The 27,663-nt window shown below is 47.2% G+C and overlaps 1 protein-coding gene across 1 annotated transcript; it reads right to left on the bottom strand.

The window, feature by feature from the left end:
- Positions 1–27,586, bottom strand: LOC131294488 (F-box/WD repeat-containing protein 7). The gene is made up of 12 exons (XM_058322535.1): positions 27,456–27,586; positions 22,818–22,846; positions 4,010–6,162; positions 3,553–3,877; positions 2,641–3,360; positions 2,444–2,557; positions 1,842–2,360; positions 1,564–1,745; positions 1,246–1,471; positions 952–1,162; positions 697–868; positions 1–601 (listed from the first exon to the last, which is right to left on the bottom strand). Exons 3-12 carry the CDS (start codon positions 6,094–6,096, stop codon positions 490–492), a joined length of 4,668 nt encoding a protein of 1,555 aa, XP_058178518.1. The 5' UTR covers positions 6,097–6,162; positions 22,818–22,846; positions 27,456–27,586; the 3' UTR covers positions 1–489.
- Between the last annotated feature and the right edge of the window lie 77 nt (positions 27,587–27,663).

The following is a 27,663-nucleotide window of genomic DNA, read 5'->3' as shown; positions in this document are numbered from 1 at the left end:
ATCCTTTCCCAACCATGTTCACCGAATATCTCAAACCATCATCATCCACCGGTGTATGTATGTGTGTTTGTGTGTGTGACTTGAACAGCGCTCGCGCGACCACAATCTACCTACACCTGCTGTCTTGCCCAACGCGGTACGGGCGGGCTTATTCTCGCTCCGGGATTTTATGCGCAACCACCCTTCTGCTTTGCGCACAGCAGAGCGCGAGAGAGAGAGTGCGAGTTTAACCTTTTTCGCTTCTATGTTTTATACTTATGAGTTAAATATTTTACCCTACTCGAGTGTGAGGAGTGTGTGATACGGAAAGTGGAAGGTTAGTAGGACGAAGGAAAGTGTAGTTGAAGGAAGGAAAAGACGTTACATAACCTTGACCAAAAGAGCTAAGCAACGCAGGGGGGGTTAAGGGTTGTTAGAGAAAACCTTTCTGGAGAAGAGTGGGGGAGGAATTGGTGTTGGTTGGTTGGTTGGTTGTGTTCACCTTAATAATTATGAGCATTTCAAGCAGGCACCTTCCACGTCGAAATCGAGTACCATCAGTTTGGTTTCTTCCGTGCCGTTGCGGGATCCAACGGCGCAAATAAGCTTTGTATCGTTCGCTCTAAAAGAGAAACAAAAGGGCATGGTTTAAATCACAGTGTTGGTTTTCGCTGGCTGTCCCCCTGAGAGGGACAGGAGGACAATAACTCCACATACCGTATACGCCAGACAACTCCACCGGAACCACCCGATTCCAGGGCCACCAGGTTGCGGATGAAATCGCCCGTCTTTACGTCCCACAGCTTCACCGTGCCATCGTCCGAGCTGGTGATGACGAAGCGCGAATTGAACTGCAGGCAAGTGACGGCCGACTGATGCTTGTTAGGTCCTACAATAAAAACAAAACGAATGCCATATCTCGTTAATAAGGGAAGGAGGTAAGGAGGAGAGTGAAAATCAGCAGCTCCTTACCCGAAAGTGTCTGCAAACACTGGCCGGTGATGATGTCCCACACCTTGACGGTGGAGTCGGCATTGCCGGATACGAGTATGTTCTGTCGCAGCTCCATGCCGGACGTGAGGCTCTGGTGGCCCATCAGGGCGTGCTTGCACGAGCCCGTTTCGGCGTCCCACACGCGGATCGAAGTGTCCAGCGAACCGGAAACGACGTGCACTCCATCAAACTATGGACGAAGGAGTAAAAAAAAGACAAAAACATTTTTCAATAGGGATGAACCTAAAGCCTTCCGACAACCCGGTTACTTACCTGGAGTGAATAGACGCGATTGGTGTGCCCCTGGAGCGTATGGAGACACTCCTGGCGTTCGGGGTTCCACACCTTCACCATGTAGTCGTACGCACCGGACACGATCAGCTTGCCATCGTACTGGACACACCGGACCGCGGCCAGATGACCCACCAGCATATGCAGGCAGGTGCCAAGGTTGACGTCCCACACGCGAAGTGTTGCATCACGGGAACCACTCACGACTCTGTAACGAAGCAAAGGAGGAGAATGAAAAATAAGAATTTACCATTGAACGAGAACTTAATGAGTGGCCATTCTCGGAGGAAAGAAACCTACTTGTTGCCGTGTAAATGCATGCAGCGCACGGTCGACGTATGTCCGTGCAGGATGTGCATGCACTGTCCGGTGTCCGCATTCCACACGCGCAGCGTACGATCCGTGCTGCCGGAGATGATAACATTGCCCGCCATTTGCGATGACCAGACGCCGCCCGTATGTCCGGTGAGCGTTCGAAGGCACTGTGTGTGTGTGTGTGTGTGTGTGGGGAGGGTGAGAAAACAAAGGTGTTAGTTGAGATTTGTTTATGTACTATGTTTCAGACACTGTTGGCTTACCTTCCCCGTGATGGCGGACCAAACTTTCAGCGTATTGTCGTCGGAACCGGATACGATGCGGTTGCCGCAGAATTGAAGGCACGTAATGACGTGATCGTCGTGGCCCTTCAGTACCTTGGCCGTGCGGATTGGCCGCGAGCGCCAGTTCATCTCGATGATATGCTGGCGCATGTAGGCCGCCTTCCAGGGGGACGAGATCGGTGGCATGTTGCCGGTGCGGCCCCGCTTCGGGCGGTCGGTCGACGGTTCGATCACGATGCCGCCCTCCTTGCACTTTTCCTTCCACAGCAGATTGTCGTCCGCCAGGAAGCGCCAGCTGCGGCACGTTTGGGCCGCCCGCAGCAGATCCTTCGGCTCGAGGTAGGACAGCACCTGGAGCGCTAGCTCTTTCGGGAGCAGCGAGATGAAGTCCCGCTGGAACTGGGGCTCGATCACCTTCATCATGTGGCGCACCTGGGTGGGCTCGCAGTGTTCGATCAACCGATCGACCGCCACTAGTCGTTCGACGTGTGTCCATCGCTGTTGGGAAGGATCAGAAGAAGTCGTTACAGAACCAGTCGCAGAAGTGGGGGGCCACATTGTGAGCCACTCAACACACTTACCTGGAATTGAAGCAACCACTCATTTAACTCGGGAGGAGGATTATCTTTGGTTGGTATAATGGTTCTAGGGGTTTTACGCTCTCCCAAAGTGGATGAAGTTGGTGTCGTTGCAATCTGCAAAAAACATAAAGATTAGGGTAGTGAAAATTATATTAAATACCTCCACACTACAGCTCCGCGCTCATGTAATTACTCACATTCATTGGGCTACGCAGTGACGATCGCGGTGTGGTGGCCATTAGAGCCCCAGTGACCGACGTTAATCCCGTCGCACCCGATGATGACCCGTTGCCGTTCGAGGATGTACCGCCGGGCGTCGTTACCGTGCCGGCGCCCGTAGCGGATCCGTCCAACGCAAGCCGCTTCCGGCTGCTGTAGTTCAGCGTTTCCGTCGACGGACTGCCACTCTCACTGCCGTACGGGGCAGCGGTGCGGTTCTCCGTAAGCTTCCGTTTCCGGTGCATCCTGGGTGTTTGTGCTTCGTGCAGCAAATCCTCCGGGATCGTATCGAGATGCGTGTAGCTGGAGAGGTCTACGTCGCGCGATGGCAGCTCGTCTTCGCTGCTCGCGAAACCCTCCTCGTCCGTGTAGTCCCGGCAGGTGCATACCTCCTCGTCGGTACCCTCCTCGCAGTCGGCCCAGTCCTCCTCGTCGATTTCCGGCTCGCTCGATTCGGGAGAGTTCGAAGTGTTGGTACTAGCGTCACGCTGCTGATGGAACGGTACGGCCGCTACGGCAGCCACTATCGCTAGCTGATCTGCGGATGCTGCTGGTGCGGCGGAGGAGGATGAGGCGGCGGCAACGGTAGACCCAGTGGGCCCGGCATTCGTCGCAGAAGATGATGATGCAGTCGCGGTGGACGATGAAGAAGCTGAGCTTGCGGACGATGCTGCTGCTCCTGCGGCACGATGGTGGTGGTGGTGATGATGGTGATGATGGTGATGGTACTGACGTCTATGTTGGTGATGTTGAGAGGATTGTCCGCCGGCCGAAGGGGAGCCAGCAGCTTTGCCCGCCGCGGATGAAGACGTCGATGGTGCCTGCTGCCTGCTATCCTCCTTCGAGAACGGACAGCTAAGCGATGATACGGTATCTTCTTCCTTTCTTGCCTTGGTACCTTGATCGCCTCGGGTCAGTTCGCTTTCTTCCTTCTCAACCACCGTGGCCACCTCGTCGAGCTGTTCCGACGTTGACGATGCCGATGCACCACAACCAGCCGATGAGGTTGACTCGGAAAGCGAAGCCGTCGGTGGTAGTTCCGTGGAACAGACTACCATCGGGACATCCCCACCGTGCTGTGTCTGGGGCGGTGATGGTGACGAAGAGGACGAGTACGACGCGGTAGAGCTGCTCGTCGAGCAAGGATCATTCGTTGCGCTTTCGTCCTGTGTCAACAAATCCGCCGTACCGGCGATGATACTGCTACGGGTGGAGCTGGTCGTGCTCGCTGTTTTGCCTCCTCTCGCCACAAGCGAATCCTTCTCGGAAGCCAGCAGTCGGTTGTTCGTTATCACCTCCATTTGGTCGCCGCCCTCAGGTGGTAACTCTACGATCAACCCATCGCGCAGAAGCGTCTCTGCGGCACGGGCCGCCAACAGACTGTTGTTTGTGATCGCTTTCAAAAACGCCTCGGCCAGTTGATGCTGCGGTTTTCCCAACGATCCACCAGACACTTGCTGTTGCTGCTGCTGCTGGTCTTTCTCGTTGACCTTTTCCACCACACTGCCACCTTCCACCGTCGACGAGGAGCCCGAGACGGACACGTACAGCGAGTAGTTCGAGGACGACGACGACGCAAGCGACGACACCGACGACGAAACGGACGAGTTGATGGAAAGTGATTTTGCTGATCTGGAAGCGGCACCTTCGGCCACGTCGCAAAGGTCATCGGCCGCACTTTTGCTCTCACATCCTTCCACGTCCACATTTCGCTTCTCATCGCAATACGCTAGACTAGCGGAGAGGTTTCTCGTAAGCTTATGCACTGCAGACTTGGTTGTACTATTGTTCTCATTTTCCCTACTAAAACTACTACTAAAGCTATCGCCATTGTTGGCCACCTGCTGGTGCTGCTGCTGTTTGATGACACCGGTGGCCAATTTGGCTTCCCGGCCAAGCTGGTGTTGTTGCGGTTGGTGATGATGATGATGATGATGGTGAAAGTGAGGATCATGCTTGTACTGATGTCTACTACTAGTTGGCGTTGTTGTAAGCTGTGCCGTCGTCACCGATGTCGGGGACGCAGTGCAGGATGAGGAGAATGAGGAGCAAGCAAGAATAAGCTCGCCAACAACATCATCATCATCAGCTCGATCGAGTGACTTCGTCCTCGGCCCTTCGTCGTCGGCGTTGGTGGTGTGCGACTTTTGCGATGATGAAGACGCCACCGGCACCTTCTCATCGTGGGCACCGGCGGCTGGGGGAGAGCGCTGTTGCGCCGGTTGGCTAATGGTATTTAAAAATTCTAAGTTCAGTCTATCGGCAGATATCAGTGATTTGTTGCGTATCAAAAAGCCACCCGTCAGGCGCTGCTCCTGCTCGAAGTCGCGCCGCTCGATCGCGTCCATCGATTGCACGTCGTCCAGAAAATCCTCGTCCTCGTCTTCGGCCTCACCATCGCCGTCTTCATCGCTAGCGTCACCAGCGTGGTGATGGTGATGGTGATGATGGTGGCGCTCTTCATCGTTTTCCTCCTTTCTGTTGTCCCGGTGCTTCGAGCCGGACGGAGCGTCGGACGATTTTCCTCCACCCGTTTGCTCCCGTTTGGGGCAGTTGATCGAGTTTTCCGCATCCTGCTCCTCGTCCTCCCGCTGCTCGGTTTCACCTCCAAGGCGGCAACTACGACTTTGACCCCCATTGCAGGTGATGGTTAGATTTTTTATCTCGCTTAAACTGGCCTGGGCTTCGCAATCACCATTACCCACACTTCCACTCTTCGGGACATCACCACCGGAAGAGAGGGTAACCGAACCGCCCTTTGCGTGTTCGCCCTCGTCGTCCTCGCGATCATCATCGTCTTCATCGTCGTCGTCGTCATCGTCGTTGTCGTCGGCGGAGAAAAATTCATCACTGAGCCGCTTTGGTTTGGCCGACGCCAGCTTATCGCTGATGATTACCAGCTTCGCCGTTGGGCTAAGCTCGGCCTCGTCCATGCGCTCGACGGCAGGGGTTTCGAGAAAGGCGGCAACTTCCATCTGCTGCTGGTGCTGCTGGTCGTGGTCACTCTCCTGCCCCTGCTGCAGGCTATCCAAATCGTCACTCCCATGGCTATCGGTGCGATGCAGCAGCGGATGATGCTCACGCTCGATGTCCTCGCCGGAGAACAACCAGCATCGCTTAGCGAGCCCAGCGCCATCGGTACCGCCACCGACGGCGGACAGTGGTGTCACACCACCACCGACGCCGCCGCCGCCGCCACCCCCACCGGAGGTCGGCGTAGAAAGGTTGGGCGTGCTGAGACCATCGCTCCCGGCGGATCCACTGTCGACGTCGTCCCGATGGTGGATGGCGTTCACGGGGGCCACCGCTGCACACGTGGGCGATTCGATGCGGCTCACTGGACTGGCGGGATGCAGCGGGCTGTCAGTGGCATCGTGCGAGGCGGGTGGTTGCTGCTGACTATCTTCAATGCCGATGACACATTGTTCTGCCATTCTTCGATACGGCGACAAAGGCAACGTGCCGCGGTTGCATGCACTGTGAGCGGGGTGTAGTATCAGCTGGAAAGGACAAAAGAAAACGCCACACAAAGATCTGTTAGTATTTGTTTTGTCTTAATGATCGTGCCAAATGCATTAAACATGGTTCATTTGTTTTATTCTTCTTCTTCTTCTTCTTCTTGGCGTAACGACCTCTTGGTCATGCCTGCCCCGTTAGGGGCTTACGAGACTTGTTTCCCTGTTGTACGTGGATAGTCAGTCCTCTCGTACAGGGGAGGGTCCGGTCTCGGTTGGGATTCGAACCCACGCCGTCGAGGTGGTGAGCCCCGGCGGCGCTCATGGGCCGATGTTTTATTCATTTACCTTTATTTGTGTTCAAGGGACATTTAACCCTCATTGAACAATCAATAGAAAATGATGAACCTTTTCTTTTTGAAAAAAAGAAAAAATCCCATTTTGAAGCAATCTCCTCCGAAATACCTTGGGTTGTATACCATTCCCAAAACGATGTAAGTTCAATCCATGCAAATGGTTTCTATGGTTTTTATGGTAATTCTAAAACCTGAGCTAGTGTTCCTTAGTATGATCCAAATACTAGAGTTGTGTAATTTAGATTAAGATTCGTGAATCTGAATGATTCTTTGCATCGATTCATGAACCTTTTAATAAGAGATTATTGAATCCCAAAGAATAATTAATGTTAGGAGAATCGAAACTAGAGACTAAAAAATGGATAGAGGAACCCCTATTCCAATGAAAGACTGATGAAGGTCCCAGGAAAGATTCATGAAGATTCATTGAGGTTTCGAAAGATTCATCAAAGTTTGAAGATCTGAATCCCAAAAGATTCATGAATCAATCTGAATGAATCTTAGGTGAAAGATTTATATGAATGAATCTCGCTGTTAATGTGCTCTCAAGGAGGCATACTTCAGCAAGTTTCATTTTTTCAAAATAAATTATTCTTTATACTCCTCGGTAACAGTTCGGCTCGGTTTATTTCATTCGAAAATTCATGATTCGATCAGTTGTCCAAGTCCGTTTTAAGATGGATCTGAACGTCGATGCAACAGTCGAAGGATCATTCAGATGTGGCATCCGATTAGTTATAGTTCAACAATAAAAATGATTTAATGCTGAAACTCTACCAATAGGTATGAGAAGACCTTTATGATAAGTTCTTATGGAACGGTCCATCTGTTATCCAACACTTTATATTGAACTTTCACCAACATCAGCGTTTTGCCACAACAGTTAAGGTCGACCTTAGCGGGGTTGTATCTACGTGTTGGACAACTGTCTGCATCATCATCAGAAGTGCGCAAAATAAAGGCACTGCTGGCTGCTGCTGTTGCTGCTACTGCTGACTGCACAGTTGTGCACATTCGGAAGGGTGCATCAGCATCATCAGCTTGGCCACCAAGGCTGGCACGAAAAACAGTGACCACGCGGTCGGAACACTGTACTACGGTTCGCGAACGGCGCGGTCTAAAATTAACCTCAAGCGCAGAACCAAACGGCTGATTTTGTTCTTTTCGCGCAAGACGACTCTCACCGGGGGGTGGGGTGTGTTTGTGAGTGGAAAGGTCGAGTGAGTGAAGGCGGAAAGGTGCTATTTCTTCCCGTCTTCAATTAAATGATCGGGAGATTCATCGGATAGTGAAGGAATACGACAGTGAACAAACGGTCAATCAACATCGCCAGCATGGCGAATCGTGTGACGCATCACAACGACGTCATCAACCATCAGCATATAAATAAACACACACAAGCATGCATTTTTTTTCCTTTCCCATGCTGACACCACGTACGCCGTACCTTTTTGCATAATAACCTTCACTTATGGGGCCATTTATGCCACCTCTCTTGGTCGTTTTGGTGCAAAGAGAGAGAGAGGGAGAGACAGCGGAAAAAAAGGAAATAATACAAACTTGCACCTCATTCACTTTTCCTTGGGCGCGAATAAATGTAACTTTCCCCCCTTTTCCTCCCCTCACAACCCAGATCTTAAGCTGACCCCACCGTTTATCAGGCAAGATGATGACGTAGGTAGGTTGGGTACCGAACAAGACGACACCGTAAACAGGGTTGGTGGTGTGTGGCGCCGTTTTTTCTTGATTTCCTCTCCAAACCCCGCGCGCGGCATATGGTGTGGTCACTCGAACGCTGCGAACTATGTACATGTGTGGCGCAACATACTCCAAATAGGCCACATAGCAGGAACCGGAGGGGTGTAAGGGGAAGGGCCTGCTTTGATTACGTCCCCGGGCCCCGTTTGTGTCTGTGCGGTGACCGAAGAACAACACGCAGAATGAATGTCGCGTTAGCGCAAAGCATGGGAATGTGTGGTTAGTGATTTCTGTTCTTTTTTTTTGTTCACCTCAGCTTCATCGCCAATCGAAACGAAGAGTACGCGAAACCCCTAATGCGCCATTGGCGACATTGGAAGGTTAAGAGGAAGGTTGTGGCATATTTTGCTGCTCCGGTTTTTTTTTTTTGTTAATCGCCTCTGTCTATTGAAAGTTACAACGACGACGACTGCTGATTTTATTCGCGCCGTAAATTAAAATGGAGCACAAAAACCACCACCTTCTCCCCCCCCCCCGGCTTAACATTTTCATTACATTTTTCTCTTTTTTCCATCTTCATCGATAAGCACCCCTCCTCTCAAGGAGAATGGCTGGACCCGCCGGGCCGACCGACGCCGTGTTGATTACGCCGGGGAGAACCACGAGAAAACGGGTTTTTCTCGCCTCTCGGTGTCGCGGAAACCGCAACAGCAGACAACAACAATCTCGAAGGGCTGGGTAAGGAGAAACAAAAAAAAAAACCCAACGAAATCGATATCAAATATAACAACTATCAATCGGACACCCATTGGAAGCCAACATAATGCAAAAGCGCACAGCAGCCACAAAACCACAGCAGCGAAGGCGTCGAGGAGTTCGGGCTCTCGATCGAGGATCAGCAAGATCAGGTTTATTCTAATGACCGTCTAGACGTAAACCGAACCGATCAGCGGTTGGCGAAATGAAAGCAAGAAGGCTCTCGTTCTTCAACTTTTTGTGTTTCGAACTAAACTAAAAAGTGAATTGAAGATAAAATTTGCTTCGCAAGGTTTTAAAATAAAAAAAAAAGAACATACAGTAGACTTCCCATTCAAATCCATATTTGATACAAATCCCTCATTCAAACAAAAAAAAAAATCCAGTAGGCTTCGCATCCAAATCCGAATTTGAAACAGTCAATTATCTAAAAAAAAAATCCTGCTTCAAAGTTGCCTAGTTGCATAAGTTAACGTGTTTATGTTTAAAAACAAATCAGTCGTCAGCATACAACATAGAATAATTGTGGAAAACCCACATTGAGGATAACCGGGAGTTTACTGCAACTAAATTGGTTTCCTCTCCTTCGAAATAATTATCAGTTTTTTATACATGTATTTATTTATGTAAGAGACATGGACATGTAAGAGACTTTGCACTTTAGAAAAGACATTCGTCTCTGATAATAAATGTAATAAAATCAGAATTATCCACCATTATTAACAAAATAATTCATACAAACATTTGAAAAAAAAAACTTTACTAAAAAAACGCAAAGTAATCACTAATTTTCAAGGAAATTTATTGAGTTTTTTTTGTTGAAAAATAAATCACCAACAAGGCAGTATTCAGTATTCAGATAATCAATTTTCCCTTACTTTTTGTGCATTTTTTAATAACCGAGCCGAGGTAGTAGCATAAATAGTGAAATAGAAACTGAACGAACGTGGATAAACCTCAAATATCAGATAATCGGGGAGTCTACTGTAGTTTTTGGAACATGAAGCCAAAATAATATTATTATCACGCTGTAGATACACATGATTGGTTTTCCTTTCGTTCGTAAATAAAATATTTATTTTATCATTAATACCACACCACACCAACCTAAAGTGGCTAAAGAGGAAGATTCGTTGTCTTGGGCGATAAAATTGATTAAAAAGAAAAAAAAGAGAAAAGAAATACAACTCCCAGCTGCCGATGGTTGACATACGTGCACAAAGTTACAAAAAGATGGGCCCAAAATGTGTCCACTACCGAAATTATCTCCCATGATCACCGCGTTGATCGGTCGGCCCGGCAGACGGTAAGATAAAGTGGAAAGCAATGGAGTAAAGTTTCGTGTCGCGCGAATTTTTCGGTTTTTTAATATTTAAATTATAGTCCAGTTGACAATAATTACGCTACGGGCATTTGTCTTCTCCTTCATCTTCACGCACTTTGGAAAACGTTTCGCCACGGTTTGGACCGATTAATGCTGGCTTGCTGGTGGTGGTTCTTTTTTTTTTCCTGTGCCGACCCGGTGGTAAAACCTACAATTACGCCGCCCTTAAAACGCATATCACTCGTTCTTGTGCGCGTTTATGAGTATTCGGATATCAAAGGGGCGTTCGAAATACATTCCTCAGGTGGGACGCAGAGGGGTGGGTGGGTTTGCGTGTGTGTATTTGCACAAAACCACCATACACACCATTGCCCACAAGTGGTCATCGCTTCAATACCTGTCCGAGTAAAAAAAAAAATCAAGAGCCACTTCTTCCTAAGCCTTTGCTGAAATTATTCAGCAATGAAACCACCGAAAAGTTGAAGTTATTCGTTCTGAAATTAAACAAAACGAAAGACGAATTGCAGGCATGGGAAATCGGGCTCGGATCGAGGAGATGGGCTTCTTTCGGGTGTGGGGGGTGGGGGGGGGGGGGGGGGGGGGGGGGACTCATGTCGTTTGCAGCTGATCGATGTTCGCAAAACCGAGAAAATAAAAAAAAAAAAAGGTGGCCACCGGATGGCATAAAGCAAGCGGCAGCCAAGCCAGCAACAGCTGCCCCGACAACATGCCGAGGCACATGCATGTGCTGCACACAGCTGATGATGAAGAGACGAGGAAAAAAAAACACACACGCACACATTCGGATGCTGCTGTCTCGCGGTGCAGGATGCAGCGATGAAAGATGGATGCACCGGTACGCTGCTGCACCGGATGTGTGTGTCTTCTTCCACGACGATGATGCTGCTCTGGCAATCGTCCGTTCCTTTTTCACCTTGGTGCAATTTCTGCTGCAGGAACGGGCCCTTCTTCTCGGAGCAATGCAAAAAGACTTCAGACCTTCAGTTGCCGATTTGTGTATGCGCGTAAATTTGGCACAAATGGACAACTTCCTGCTCAGCGTTCATCTTCGCGAATGTGGTTTTCCCAAACCCAAGCTCGAAATCCCCAAAAGTAGGTTCAAGGTAGAGATTTTCATCCCAGCCAGGACACGAACGATAAATGACGTCCTTTTCAACCTGCCTTATAGGACGACGACTAATTTGCATACAAATATACCTTTGATTCACTTTCTTGAGAGAAAAAGGATCCGACTCGGCGTATGATGTACGAGTCGGTGGTGGTGGATGCGGCATAGTAGATAAATACATAAAACCCGAAGCATTTCATTCATGCAGATTATCTTCTTCGGGCTTAGGAAGGAAAGGGAAGCGAGGAGGGGGAAGAAAACACTGCAGTAATCTCGGAGGGCAGAGGGTGCGCAGAGCAAGTGTACACACAACAGACTGTTATTGTCCCTTCCCCTTCGGCCAACTTCCTCCTCTTCCTCCTCCTGGGAGGGGGTCAATGGCTTATGTAAATACGGTCAGCATTTCGCCGGCATGTTTTCGAGCACCTGTTTTCGGAGGCTGTTATGCTTTCGGTACCGCAGCGCACCAGCCTCGCGCGTTACCTGCTGAACGCCACATTTGTTCTACATTGGAAGTTGTGGTCTTCTGTTGTACTTTTTTTTTAGTACGCCACCGTCGTACCATCTGTCGTGGCGAAGGTGTAAAAAAGCGAGGATGAGAAAAGGAAAACAAAACAAAAAAAAACAAAAGAAACACCCAAAGATGTTGGAATCCGCAGTCAGTGGAAGAAGAAAATCCCGGTGGGAGAGTAAAGAAGAAAAACTGGGCAACACAAAAGTGGATCATCATCATCTGTTTAATTTCTCTCGCGTTTGCCGAGTTGTTCAACTCGGGATCCCGCCAAGGTGGCGGCGGTGGGGAGGGGGAAAGGAAACAAGGTTTTAGAATTTCCATTTCTAAAAGAACCCAACCCACACCACACCACACCACGTTGTCGACGGTGCCCTCTTCCTGTCGACCATTTAAAAGTACACAGCCCGTCGAAAGAAAAAAAAAACCGACCGAGGAAAATATGAAGATGTCGTTTTCGAATAGTGGGTCGCTGGAGGGAAAAAAAAACATGGAACGAACCTTCGAGTGGCAAAGGAAGCACCTTTTAGGACTTACCACTTATCATGCAAATGCGGATAATCCGATTTGGAACACATCCTCCGAACGATCGCTGCAGGAGAGATTGTTTTTTCTTTTTTATATACCTTTTCGGAAAACTTCGTAAAGTTTAAATGGGGTTTGGGATTCATTTTGGTAGGTGACTGAAATAGTTTTCTCGACTTACTTCCAGCTCCAAAAAAAAACTGTTTTAGTTGGTTCAATCAAATTTCGAGGAACAGATAATTTTTCATAACTTTTTCTCTAACCACTCAAATTGAGTCAGCAGTGCAGAGAGCGTTTGAAAAAGATTACCCTTTGTTTATGCGTTACGTTAATATTTATTTGCAGCGCAATTCCTAGAACCTAAGATATTCGACGAACGGAATCGAGCTGAAATCTAATCGTTATCAGCCATAAACGTACGTCAAACGCTTTAATCCTTCACACACTGTTTGCGCTTTAAACCTACGAATAAATATGTCTCATATTTCAGCCATCATCACCCTCAAAAATCGGAAGGTGATGGCTTAAATTTGCATCGCAAAATTCGCCTGATTAACACGTAACATCATCCATACAACGCGGCCTTGGATGGACGTGGCGTTTTTCTTTTTTTTCGGGAATAGAAAAGAAAGTTGCCTAAATGTTGGAATTGGGTAAAAAAAGAAACCCCCTCCCCCTTTACCCCTCTGTGCTCTGTGCGGTCCCCGCCGAAACGGCATTCCATAAACCGGTGGGAAAATGTGAACCACAAACAAACCGCACACAGCATACCATTCCACGCGGCGCGGTTTTATATTGTCCGGGGAGAGGAGACTTGACTCTGGGCCACGACTTCCATGTCTTTGAAAAGAAAAAAAAAAAACAAAAAACACATATGTATGTGAACGATAGCGATGATCGTCGTCGTCGTTCTTGAGGGTGTCAGGTTGTGTGGGCAGGTTCAACGGAGCGTCTTTAAAGCGAGAAAAAAAGAAACAAAACAAGAAAAAAAAACCCCACGAGAAGAAGAGAAAAGTCAAAGAAACAACAACTGGCCCCCGATCGAACGGGGAACGGGTCGCCCCCGACGTGGTCGGGGGGCCGCGAAGTCGTGATAACTCCGACGACGATCAAGCCCTGCCAACACAAAAACACGATGGTGGTGGTGGTGGTGGCCGGTTGGAGGAAAAATCTCACGTTACCCATATTTTTCTCACGATGAAAAATCAAACAAAACGGACAAACGCGTTTCGGTTGGGTGAACGACGACGACGGGGTGGTGGTAGTGGAGGGCGCAACGGAGGGGTTTGGGAAGAAGAAGCAACCGCTACGATCAGGGGTTGGTCGGAAAAGGAAGATGATGAAGAAGAAAGAAGATTGAAGAGAAGCATAAAAGAAGCACTTCAACATCACGTCTATCGTAGTGGATGATGATGATATGTGTGTATGTGTGTGTGTGTGTTTTTGTGTCTGGATATGGGAAGAAAAACATCCCTAGTGGCGGAAGATGCGACGATCAAGGAATAAGAAGGCTGCAAGCAACCATCAAGGGCAGAATGTGCGTGCGTGTGTGTTGTGATTTATCCACAATACGCATACGCACACAAGCTACTGGTTGGCCATAGATTTGGCCAGGGCATGCAGGCAGGAGACGGGATGGGTAGGGGTGCGAAAACGAGCCACGATAACCCTGGCGCGTAAACCAAAACCCCCGGCTCGTTCCATTTCCTTCCCTGCCCTCGGAGGCTGGATCGAAAAAGTGAACAGCAACTCAAAGGGCCACGACGACGAAGAAGAAGAAGGAGGGAAACACACCGGGGTGAAGAAGGAAACTGGAGGAAATCAGAGCCGTCGATAAGCGTACCCCGACGGCAACGGCGTCGGTACGAGAGACGGAAGCAACGGCTCTCGCGGGGCTGCGACGTTCCGAAAAGAAATGGACTAAAGAAACGTCCCGCCGGAGCAGGGGAAGCGGCACAAAATGGGGGAACAGGAAAAGAAGAACATCGAAAAACACAAGATTTGGTGATCTTGCAATGGGCATTGGGAAAAGGAGGAAGAAGCCCACCACCATCAAATCTCACCAACCAACAACAGCAACAAGCTGTTGTGGAGTTATAAAATAATAAATTATATCTGCACCCAAGCCAGCCCGTTCCCCCCGTTGCCACTTCTTCCGCAAACGATACGCGACCGTGAAATGATGGGTGAGTTTCAAAAATAAAGTTCTACACTCTTTTTTTATAATAATCAGAACGTTAAGGAGAAAAAAAAAACTAGAAAAATTCTTTCAACACATCTGGTGAACACAAATCCATAGACGAAACCATCGGAACGTCTCAAAACATTTGTTTTGCAATCTCTCGTTTCGTGATCGACACAAAACGAACTCTTCAGGCGGAATCGAGAGGAAATTGATACTTCTTTTAAGACTTAGTTCATTTTTTCCGTTATCAAATATTTTGTAGCTTTATAGGTACTCATTCTACTTTCCAATTAAATCACCAGCATTCATCAATCCTCCTATCGTTTCAAAATATGCAATTGTGCAATATTTAAAGAGATCCCCGGATATACCGGGGAAAAAATTAAAAACGATTGATATACGTCTTTTTTTGAGTTAATCAAATGCTACATAAAAGGGATTTATTAAATAATGCTTCGAAAAAGCACTTTAAAGCCATTTCTACTGAGTACAGAGTTGTGTCTTATCAATCTGTCGACGAGATTTATGAGTACGAATTTTTTATCCAAAATTATAAACATTTTAAAAGTTATAAATATTTTGAAGCTTGAAATCTCTACGCATTGATGCACCTTTATGATTTATATCTTTAAGAATTCATTAATCCCTCAATGAAATTTTCAAAAAGTTTCTCTCATTCCAACTAAAGAGTTATTTTGATTCATGAATCTGAGTGTAAATTTTTTTGCTTGGTTATTTTGTTCTAAAGAAGTCCCCAAGAGAAAAAAGTTATATTCATTTCAGTCAGTAGAGTTCATTTAGAACATTCCTTAGCTAGCAAAAAGAAACAGGAATTTTCAAATATTTCTATTCTGAAAATTATGTACAATAATAAATAATAATAAATAATAGGTGAAGTTTCAACAACGCGAGATATTTCGATGAACATTTCCTCATCAACTCTGGTAAAAACAACATTTTCAGAAACTTTAGAAAAAAAAAACAAGTCGATTTGGACATCCTGCCACTTCCAGTAGCGTGACGGTGTCCATAAATTAAACTCGACTACAAATGAGCGTAGAACCTCTTCGAAACGAAGAAAAAAATGCTACCTCCGAGGGTTGTTATTATATTTTCCAGTGAAAATGTTCTCCCCCAGCAGCGGTGACCAGAGTTGCATTCCGGAGAGTTGCACCGGAAAGCGATTCCCCAAGTCCAACCCAGTGAGGAGGGGTGCAAGACAAAATTACTAACAAGACGGACGGTTACGTGCCGGTACTTTTATTTCCCGTGACCGAGAGGATCGGAAACCAGGCTGGGGGTTCGTTTCCTGTTGGCCTGAGGGAGGCATTCTGATATGCTCCGCTCTTTTTTTTTTGTTATCTCCTCAACCCATTTCTTGTACCTTTCATCACCGGAAGTCCGAGGGAACACTCAAGGTGGTGAACAGGTAAACAAGAGTAGGAGGTGTTTGTCTCGTTGTTCGGTGATCGGTTTTTCGTTGGCTCCGGGGGTTCCTTTCCTACGTACGACGATTACACGATCATGATCACTGTGATTTCTGTAATGACACGATGATGATGCTGCTGCTCCTGCGCGCTTGGGTAGCAATTTATTCCTTCCCCAAAAATGCAACCGAAAAAAAAGGAGTCCATCATTCCCATGCCCGAAGAAGCGTGGATATATGGATGTAGTTTAATATATGTGAGAAATTGTCATCCCTTGGAACAACGATCGAGCGGACCGATCGACCGACCCTAGGCACCGCTTCTCTTCAGCTTTCGGATGCTGCCTTACGACGTGATTGCGATCGCCGTCTTATCTGTCCTCTTCCTTTATCGCCTTCGTCGATTTTTCCGATCGCCGCGACTTATGATTATATGTGGCCGGGAATCGGGAATCGGTCCCGTCCGTTGCCGTTTGGATCATTAACTTAATTTATGGCCACACCAAGGGGGACCCTTGGCGTGCGTAACGGGGCGGGGCCATAATACGAAAGCGTGGTTCGGTGTTCGGCCCGGGAGCGATGAATTCTCCCGGTGATTTCCAAATTATGGCCCATATAACATCGATGATCGATTAGTTCTGCACCGCACGGTGACATTTGGAGCGTTTAGGATCGCACCACGGTCGTTAGGGAAGAAGGGGCTCTAAAAACCCCTGCCATTCCGTTGCTGAAGGAATAAAAACGTTATGTGTCGAGAGGTAAAAAAATAACACGTTGAGGCATGTTTTTTTTTGTATTTTACCACCGATCGACGAAGAGAAATACAGTACGGTTTGATTCCCTTCCACGAAGAATGCTTCCTCGTAGCAGAAATAAATTCCGCCACATAAAATACCATCTCACTAGAGAGCCTGCATACACCTTTCAGTTAGGCGCATCAGCACAATTTATGGTCAAGCACATAGCTTAACGCCAACCACCCTATCACCTCAAGAATATTCCCACGAGGTCCGAACGAGACGTACAAGTACTCGGGAACCTCTATCTTTGCGACGTTAAGGCTGCAGAACGTCGCCCCCTTTCGGTAACCTAGGTCAGGAAGAGGGCAACCCCCAAGCAAGAGTGCTAGAGTTCCCACCAAACACACACACATACTCGAACCTAATGACATTGGTAGTGTGGAGTTATATATCAGGGGCGAATTTCATGGCCACCTGCCATGTTCGTCACGATTAAGCCTAAAATCCGAAGCTTATACGGCGCGACGCTCTAAATACAGGACCATCGGACACAAGGGCTGAACCGATCGGAATATGCCCTTGAGAGACGGATTTGCGTCGCAACACGGAATTTCCCATCCGGCTGGTCACATGTGTGAGTCACCAGACGTGTTATAAACGAGTTTCATTTAACTGTGTTTAAGCTTAATATTTCCAATCAATTGTTGATCGAAACGCAACTACAAACACTGCCTCCTCAAGCTGCCGCGAGTGCGCGCCTTAGTTCTCCAAAAAAGGTAAGTCAGAATACCACGCGGGATCCTGACAACGCTGCCTTTCCTTCCCCGAGAACCATCCAAAGCCAATATGCCTTCGGATCATCAATCAACGGATGTCCCGTGGAAGTATATCTGTGGGAAAATCTGTGGCCCACCGATCGAACCGACCGGCCGGTTTTGCGACGTTGACAGCGACGCACTCTTCGCACACATTGCGTATACAACACGCCACACCTCGACTACATCGACCATCATCATCATCACATTCTTTCCGATATCTGAGCCTATAAGCATCCTCTCCACGTCTAGCCCCGGCCATATAAGTCCAGCGTGCACCCGTATGTGTGTGTGTGTGTGCGTGTTTGTCTTGCAAGACGAAGACACCGTTCCCTTTTCCAGCAGCAGCTTTCCCTTTTTTGCTGCTTCTTTTCCTGGTTCCGCTTTGAAGATGCGCGATGCGACGCCGACCCCGGCAAGGGTCTCCAAGATCGTAGAATATCAAACCGTAGGACGACAGACTTTATATTTCTCGAGTGGCGATCATCCCACCACCGGTTGGAGTTGTACCTCTTCAAAGGCATGATAGGAAACGACGCGGGCTGGAATCGAATAAAGTCGAAGTAGAGACCACGGACACTCTGGGAACTGGCTTGCGTTCGCTTCGTTTGTTTTCGATTTTGGTTCTTTGGAGTTCTCCTCCGTTGCAAGATCCCCCCCCGCCGCCAGGGACATCTAATCCATTTGGAGTGAAGGCTGAAGGTGAAGCTTACATCGCCGTCTACGGTATGGACCCGACGCTGGTTCCTACGGGAGATCGTCGTAAAGAAATGATTGTTTGTCTGGCGGACTAACTGAATGTAACTTCAAGAACCACGCTCTGGCATGCTGTGTCGTATCCCATAGGCTGGACCAAGAATGAACCCAAAGGGCGGAAGAAGAGCCGAGGGCCACGAAGAGAGATTTTACACATAGAAACAGAAACGAACACAACAGCGAAGGTGGAGTGAGGTGGGAACTATCCGCCCGCCATGGGGCCTCCGATCTTGAGAAGGTCGTCGTCGGTGTCGGAGGCGAAAAGCGCGTCCGTTGGAAAAGAAAAGAGGAAGATCATCAGACTCACCCCCCGTCCTTCGTACATCACAAACACAAACACACCCCTGGGAGGGACAGGTTGATGAAGCATTCTTTGGATTTGTTGCTGCTCGCTGGTGAAAACAAAGTGGGAAGAAGGAATAAAAAAAAAACAAGCAAACCAAACGAAGCGAGGAACGTGTTAAGGGCTTCAAGAGGTCCATTCTTGGCCGCTTGGGAAGCTGGCTTGGCTACGGAGATTTTGAGACCAATCCCACCATCAAGCAGTGGGAGAATAGATCGACGCATTTCGTGCCGATCGTGCCACGGTTCGGAGGCTTTTACCTGGACGATGCTAGGAAGGGGGCAGGGCGGAGGGGGAGGAGTTAAAGGTCAGAAAATGGAAGAGAACTAATACAAGGGCGAGAAAGACTAAACAACGAACCCCAAAACCAAGCCCAAGCCACGACTGCCTTGCCTAAATCTTTAACGATTTTATTTATCGTTTAAATATTTCCCGCGCTGATAGGGATCTGAAGAATTTATCTTCTTCTTCTTGGCGTAACGACCGTCTTGGTCATGCCTGCCCATTAAGGGCTTACGAGACTTGTTTCCCTGTTGTACGTGGATAGTCAGTCCTCTCGTACAGGGGAGGGTCCGGTCTCGGTTGGGATTCGAACCCACGCCGTCGAGGTGGTGAGCCCCGGCGCTCATGGGCCGATTTTCTAACCGGCGCTACCGCTCGGCTGTCGCAGACCCCCTGAAGAATTTATCTGGAGGCTAAATATGGAAGAGCTACCGTTTTGGCGGTCGGGAGTTATCAGACCTTTTGTGTTTTTAATTCTTCTGGGAAGCTTCGAGCGGAATAATGCTGGACCCATCATCGTCGTGCGATGAGGTTTTATCTAGTGGGAAAATCTCCCGATAGGGATCGCTTTTCTGATTTCAATATTGTAATAATTTGATACTACCACTTGGTAGAGGAAATCCCCAGAGGCGATACCACGAATCTCCGACGACCGAAGACAAATGTCGAGAATATCATTCGCCAAAAAAGTAATCTAACTAGCGCACAAACCAAACGGTGAAGCTCTCCTATAAGAGGCGTTATATCTGAGGCGTTTCCTGGAGTAATCGCCTTAGTATCATTCATATGCTCGACACAACCGTATGGATATAGCATTTGGAAGCAAGCAGCTTACGCGAGGGATTTCAAATCCTCCACGCTGGATAAATTGTAGACCTTCCTTCGTTCCTTCCTTCCTGCCAGGCGGATCAAATGTTCTCTTCGCGTGGGATTTTTGGAAGATGGCGTGAGAATCTCGGTACCGAGGGTGCTAAAAAAAAGCGTCGGAGGATTTAGACGATACAGGACGACCGCAAAGCGTCGTGAGTCAATGGTCGGAAGGAGCCGGGAGATATGGAAGGGAAGAACGGCCGACGCAGAACTCCCACAACTGGTGGTTTTGGGTTGGCGGAATGATCAGAGCGTAGGGGAAATCTCCTTTCGTCCGATAATCGCTAGGAGAGAACGAACGAAGCCAAAACCACGAACGCCGACATCTGATCTGAGCGCCTTTGAGAAGACTTTCAAGCCACATTTGAGGAGCACTAGGAGTAGCACCCTTGGCCTGTAGTTCGTCACTTGCAGCACACCACTTGCATTCGTTCGAAAGCGTTCTCCCCAGTCAAGCATTCTGCAACACGGCGCCTTATGCGGACGAAACCGAAAGTCACGAACTCAAATCGGTGAGTCTCGATCGCGGTTTTGGAAACGAACGGAAAAAACAATCTGCCACGAAAGAACGTGTTCTTAATTAGCTCGCTCGAGAGTGTTGTCCTCGGGGAGGGAGCGGGATTCGCGACGTTGGTGGAAGGAGTCTCTATCCCAAAAAAAAAAAGGAACAAAATCCCGGCCAAGACCTTCACACAAAGACAACCCATTAAAAACTGGAGAACGAAAAAAAGGCAAGGAAAACCTTCCCACCCGAAAAGAGCACAATCGTGGGAGTTTAAAATGTCCAAACCCGAGAAGGAAAAGGTGAAGAATAAGAGGCCCAGCTCCCGGCCCACGGGATTGATCTCCGGCGGGTGAAGAATATGATCGGCTGGATCCGGGCGAAGAATGAAACACACACACACAGAACGGACGGACGGACGGACGGACGAACGAACGAGGAGGATGATCGAAAGCGAGAAGTGCTGTTTTGCTTGAAAAATAACCTTCCCACGCACCCCAAACTGATCCCAAGCGACGACGTCGTCGTGGTCGTCTTCGTCAAAAAGCAAAAAGGAAAAGCAGCACGAACGTACCGTAACACAACGTTTCACATGAGAGCCTTATACTTGAACCTGCGAGGATCAAGCGCTGGGCTGGGAAGGATTCGTTCGATCCCAACCCGCGTTCGGGTTCTTCAAGTGAGCCTCTTTTATGATTATTATTTTTTTTTTTCGGAAACCATACAACTCCCACCAACGATGCAAATTATACCGACGACACGATGATCAAGAAAATGAGGATGATTGTTGCAGTTTTTTTCTGCTTCTCTCTGTTGCTTTAATCCGGACACCACCACCGGGGTGGGAATTCGTGGAAAGATCATTTTTGATGGTTATATGTGACTTTTTTATTTCCCCATAAGCGGCTTCATTATATGCCATTCAAATATCCCAAAATAATTCCCAAAACACGGAAGCACCTTTGAAATTCCGCGCAGTTTGAGTCATTCCCAATGGCACATTTGGGTGTGTGTGTGTGTGGTCAGATGACGAGCATCTCATTTTAGTGTCAAATTTATACGAAATAGCTTCTTGATACGAAAATAAATCACGAGCTGTAATATTTGGCAAAGGTGCGAGGGAAAACTTTTAAAATACCTTCACATTATTTCCTAATAAGTATACTTGAATGATTAAAATTGCAGATATGTTTACAAAACTACCATGAAAAACTCTTTCAGCTAAATCAAAAGTTTGATGATAAACATTCAATATCTTAAGATACATTCGCCCTTCTTAATTCTGTGTAGGGGACTTATCTTCATAAAGAGTAAAAAATCAACAGTTTTCTTAACGTCAACTCGACCAAACAGTTCTGAAATGCAGATGCAGAGTAGCATATTTGTCAAGCATACCGAGGCCATATAAATAATCGCCATCGAGAAATGATTGCACGAAAACGAGCGAGATAGTGAACGTGATGATCGATCGATCGATTAACCAAATCGGTCTCCATCTGTTCAGCAAAATGACATTTCCGACGAACCCCATCGCCGGTAACAAACAAACACCGCCGAAACTATTTACTTTGGAGCACATTTTTATCATTCAACGTCATGTCTCACAGCGACGATGGATGTAAATGGGGGCAGACATGGATCCGGAAAATTACCAACGCAACATGGATGACGCGGTAGTGGATGGATAACAGATTCCTAAAGGGCTTTCTACTCCGCGAAATGACGATGCAGTTGTAGCAAAACAATAAAACTAACTGCCATCATCATTGTAAACAGTAATTGCCGCACACATAAATGACTCGCGGCCCAGAGCCACCCAACACCAGCCACTAATTTACCCTTGATTCCGGACATTTTTCAGCTTGGACCACATGTTGCACACACGACGACAAACTTGGCGAAGTTGTTGTAAGTTTTGTGCATCGGGAATGGATAGAAAAGAATGCATCACTGGTTAGACAAAAGGCAATTTAATGCTAATGTTATCCTCTTTGTTTCAGCCTCTGATGAATGAATGATGCTTCTTTTTGTCCTTTGCATCTGCACAATCGGAGGAAGCAGCTTCGAGCATCGTTTTGCTAACTCATAAAACTCTAATAGTATACATAACCAAAAAAAAAACACAAAACAAGTTATTTCTCAAATCACACAAATTCTGCGAATAATTTCAAGGTATAGCTTCCCTTTGACCAACATGAGTAGATTAAGTGAAGAAACACTCTACCCCGTAAATGTCCTTCTTCGTCTTTAGAGGAAAGATAATCTTAGGGAAGATATATAAAGGCATGTCCGTCCCTCTGAGGGGAGCCCTCATGCACGAGGCTAATTTGTTGTAATGACGCCCATAACAATAAACGTTATAGTGTACACACGTACACGCTCTGGGGTATTATCATCGTCGAGGGATTCAGTTTGCCCCCTCGACTGTGGAGAAGTAAAGCGGGCGCCTTAGGTGGTTAGTAAAATGGTCCATTTTACTTACTTAATGGGATACTGCAGGACAACATCAATCTGAAATGAAGAGAATGGAAGAAAGTGGATTAGTGGACGGTGAAAGAGGTGTTTTTTTGCATTTCATACGAAATGTAAAGTGAGTGTTGCGCTAATAAAACGTGATTAAAAAAACCCAAGGTTTTGTTTCGTGCTTTGGCAAAAAAAAAGGGAAATTTTAAACCTCTCCTCTCAGAAAGTGCAAGCTCAACCTTCTTCCAGTGGCAAATGGAATTGTAATGCTGGTTCCGCAGACCGACATCTGATTGCAAGAAGACAATTCAGCTCAGCTTCTTTCCCCCAAGCGTCCCACAGACTAACAGGAATAAAATACAAAGGACGACATACCGCCAGCATCAGCAAAGGAGGAATGGAAAAACGGACCAGTTCCTCCTGACGGCGATAGAAATTGTGCAGTGCCAGCGTGAGGCAAAATTTTAGATCCTGCCCATCTTTGCGCGTTTGCGTGAAGTGAAATGGCAAAGCTCAGCAAAGCGCTTGGGACACTTTACTACGACCCGGCGAACATCCTTGGGCGCTGGACGGGACCACGCTTCCCTTGGCGATCTAGTATAGACCATGTACAAACACACACACACCCATCGAACCCGGTACGCCGCAGGAAGCTGCGAATAAAAGCCATGCCTGGCCTCACCTTTCCTTCCATCCCTTTCATCGTACGAGCACGAAAAGCACGAAATCAGCAGCTACTCCTGGATTGAAACAATTTATTCGGAAATGTTTCTTTTTTGAAAGAGAAAAAGAAAGGGAAAAGGACCGGAGGGAGGGTGTGATGAACGGTTCGCTTCCAGGGCCTTCTCACGTCAATGCACACACACAACCCACACAGACACACTATGGGCTGAAGGCGCGGCACGTCCTTGCGCTAAAATCGGTAAGGATGAAAGGATACACAAACCGAACTGGGACTGGGGAAAATGGGAAAGAAAGCAAGAAAGAAGCTAACAAAATAGACTCGGGCTTAGAAATGAATTTGAACAGACAATCGCACGGATGTGTCGGAATGTAGGTGGAATGGTTGTGCATTGGAATGCGAAGCGGAGGATTGACATCGACGCTCCTGGAGTTCCAATGAATTGAAATGGTTAGGTTTGAAAGAGAGTCCTTTTTAATGTGCCCGAGGCGTTGCCGTCAATGAGGATAGCCTTGTTAGAAGGGATAGCAGAAAAGTAAAATAAAAACACACAAGCAATTTAAGCAATGTGTGTGTACGTTTAACAAATGAAAGCTTTTAAGTTTTTTAATTTATAGGAAAAAAAAGAAAACCGTTCCATTTGCCACAAAAATGAAGTAGAGCTCGGTTTTCCCTTCCTCTAGAACTGGTAACAACTTTACCCAAAGAATGTAGAACGATGTGCGGAAGGATCGTGTTTCAGCGCAAACGGATGCATCGAATGAAAGCGATACTTTGCAAAACACGCTGCTGGCTTACAGAGCTGTATGTAGTGTGAAAAGAAAGAAATGCACTGCATCCACCGAAGGATGTTTTCGAAAGGATTCTGATTCACACGACAAAAATAGTTTTTTTTTGGTAAAAGCTGTTCAAACATGAAAAGAAAAAAGTTATCCGTACTCATAGAATTGCACCAGCAATGGAGAAAATCGCGTTTGTATGTACTTTTTCTACGCTAAACGGAAGCTTTTTCTTCGATGGATTACCAGCTCTTAGCACGACATTGAGAAAGTATTTTCAAATGGATCTGTGGTTCTAAATATACAAACGCATTGGCAGAAGTTCAATTTAAACCTCAATACAAAGAAAAGTAAGTTTGAACTTAACCGAAAAGAAAGGAATTTAATCTCTTTATTGTGTGAGAAACCTATTTCAAATTAAACGTGTATACGGTAAAAGGGTTAAAACAATAAAAAAAAACTTGAACAACATGTTTATAAGAATGTTTTACACAAAGAAGCAATGATATAGTGTGAACTGGCGGTCGTAAAATACGTTCGCGCAACTTTCCTGAGACGTTTATTAACGAAAGCGAGCGAACGAAAGGAAGAAACAAGCCTACGTAAGCGTAAAACAACGCCAGCACAAAGAACAAAAGATTGGAGAAAAGCATAATTTTTCTCCCCATTGTGCCAAAGTGCGCGCAGAGAAACGGACGATCAATGGAAGGGATGGAATTGCACGGGCGGCGCGGCGCAAAAGAAAGCAAAGAAACTCGAGGCCCTCGAGAGCATAATGGCACACATGCGTGAAGAAACTCGCACGCCGGCCCAGCAAGAGTGAGCCGATTCTGGCCGGCATGAGACGACGACGAGATGGGTCATAAAGTAAGTGAAAACAATGGTCAAAGGGCCCCGTGTAATGGGGCCTGGTGGTGGAAGCGACGGGAGCCGATGATACGAGAGCCCGCGCTCCGCTACTATTAAATGCACAATAATTGCATCGAACCCGCACGACGGGCCGCAATTCGGGTGGAGGTCGCGCAATTGATGGAGGGTACCAGAAGAAACGAAAAAACAAAAAATTGTGCATAATCGGGCTACTTATGCTGGTCTGTCGTCTACGTCCAGGACTCAGAGCCAGGCACTGAGTAGCACGATGTAAACTTTCGATTTTTTTAGTCCAAAGGACCGCATGATTATGATCGGCCAGCAAGATGGCGAAGGCAAAGTATCAAAAACCTTCACATAAATGATAAGATAATGTGGCACCAGCGAGAAGTACATGACGGGCCAATATGTCTGTATATTGACGATTTTTACTCGAGAAAACAAGGAGTAATAACTTTCAATGTTCAATTAAAAAGAACTAGGTTATGCTATTAAACAGGGCAAGATAATTTAAATTTCCCTTTAACCTATGAATATTTAAATTCTCCGCAGATGGAAGTAACGGGTTAAAGCTTTTCCCTTTTTTCAGCAGCACCGGAAGCAACAAGATGCATTCATTAAAAAATTGTAATTTTAAATTGCTACCCTTGGTGTCCCTAAGCTTCATTCTCGTCCCAAATCCTGTTCCACGGTGGATCAGATCAGCAGCATTAGTCTCCCGTCCAGAAGAGATGAGTTTTTCGTCCATCTTCGCTCCTCAAATACGTTGCTCCAGGGTGCTGACGGAAAGGCCGGAACCTTTTATTCGATTTCCTCCATGTTGCTCCCTTGCACAGCCCCCACGGCGATGGGTTTCTCTTTGCTGCAGCCCAACGAAGGCGTCTCAGCCGATCATACCACATCTCGTAGGGAGGGAGGAAGCAACCCGCCCAGTTCTCCCCAAAATCGGCCGCGACCAACCACCACCACCACCACCAAACGGTCGTCCCCGTCCTGAAAGACTCGTTTTCGTTCCCATCCTGCGCACGACGAACGACGACACGGAAAGGACACCACACAACCGTCGTCGCCGCCTCCCTTACGACGCCCTGGGGGCACTGGCTGTCCCGGTGTTTTCTGAGACCTCCGCAGCATGTACACGTTACGTTGCACACCGAAGTGGGAAGGGCAGGACGGGCAGTAAGAAACAGAAAACTTCGATGCTTACGGGATGCCACGGGATCGAAACACACACGCACAACAGGATGTCGATCGTTGATGGGATGGGACATTGGATCGAGAGGACAAGACAAGGAACAGAAGGAAGAAGAAGAGAGAAAAAAAATGCAGCGCACGTAGGCAACCGTCAATAACACGTTGGTAAAGGGAAAAAAGGCATGAACGTAAGCATGGAACGAGGCGTCTTTCTACTTTTCCCACAGCCAAACGCCACTCGTTCGTGGCAGGACGACCTTTGAAATGTTCAATAAACACATTTGTTGTCTCCTAGATTCAATAATGAGAAAAAAAACGAACGGAATCACTGCCCGTATCTCTTCCCGGGTCGATGGATTCGCTCAACCTCAATATGGTTAGGGCTAGAATATACAAGATTCCTTATTCGTTTCCTGTGTTTGGATTACCTCCTTCTGCTTTTAGGATACGTAAACACTCGATGCAGTCCTACTTTGCATTTCCGGTTCTCGATTCCGGTTCCAACGGTGTCTGTCTGTCTGTTGGTGACCTTTAGCGGAGCGAAACAGAACCGGGAAGGATTGTGTCTCTCGTACGAACGGGGAGCTTTGGTCGATGGGAAAAAAGTGAACCTCTGTCCGTTTATTATAAACGCCAAAGAAACATGAAAGGTTTTCGGGCATCCAAGTATTAAAGGTTGTCCGAGGTGAATAGTAGACACCGTGGGATTTTCAATGCCTTCACCCGTTTGTTGAAGAAGGCAACACAACCAAGTGTGCATTTTCAAGATTCTCTTATCAGAATGCGTGATCTTCATTTGTTACATCACAATATAGTACAGTTAACATTACGAGTGGATGCCTTTATGAAAGCTAGTGTGTGGTTGAAATATAGAAAAAGATTGCATCACACAAAACGACTGGTGATGCAGTAATAATTCAAGGCCGCGAGGAAATACATGCTAATATGTCTTCATATCCATTGCATTAAGTTTCTTCCTCGATACGGCATTCCGTAACCACCAACAGGAAGAATCCATTCCTAACCTCAAATGGAAGACACCAAATCAAGGCAACTAAAAGAAGTGATAGATTAGCCATGGAACCGTTTAATAATTATGTCTGCTGAATTCGAAATTTGGTTGAGAACTTACCCACAACACGTTGGCCAAAAGCGGGATTCCAACTCGTAAAACTCCAACAAACGCAGTCGACCTTGGGGAGGGATCTGTCACCTCCGCCGTGTACGCCTTTTTCCAGCCTTCTGCGTGATGCACCGTCCTTGAGATCCACGATTTGGTTCTTCGTGGCCACTCAACAACGGTTCGACGAAAATCGCCTGCGATGACGTTGGAAAGCAGC

The sequence above is a fragment of the Anopheles ziemanni genome, chromosome 2 (assembly GCF_943734765.1).
Source record: "Anopheles ziemanni chromosome 2, idAnoZiCoDA_A2_x.2, whole genome shotgun sequence".
NCBI classification, from domain to species: Eukaryota; Metazoa; Arthropoda; class Insecta; order Diptera; family Culicidae; genus Anopheles; species Anopheles ziemanni.
The sequence above is the reverse complement of the archived record's forward strand: the minus strand, read 5'-3'. Positions and strand labels throughout refer to the sequence as shown.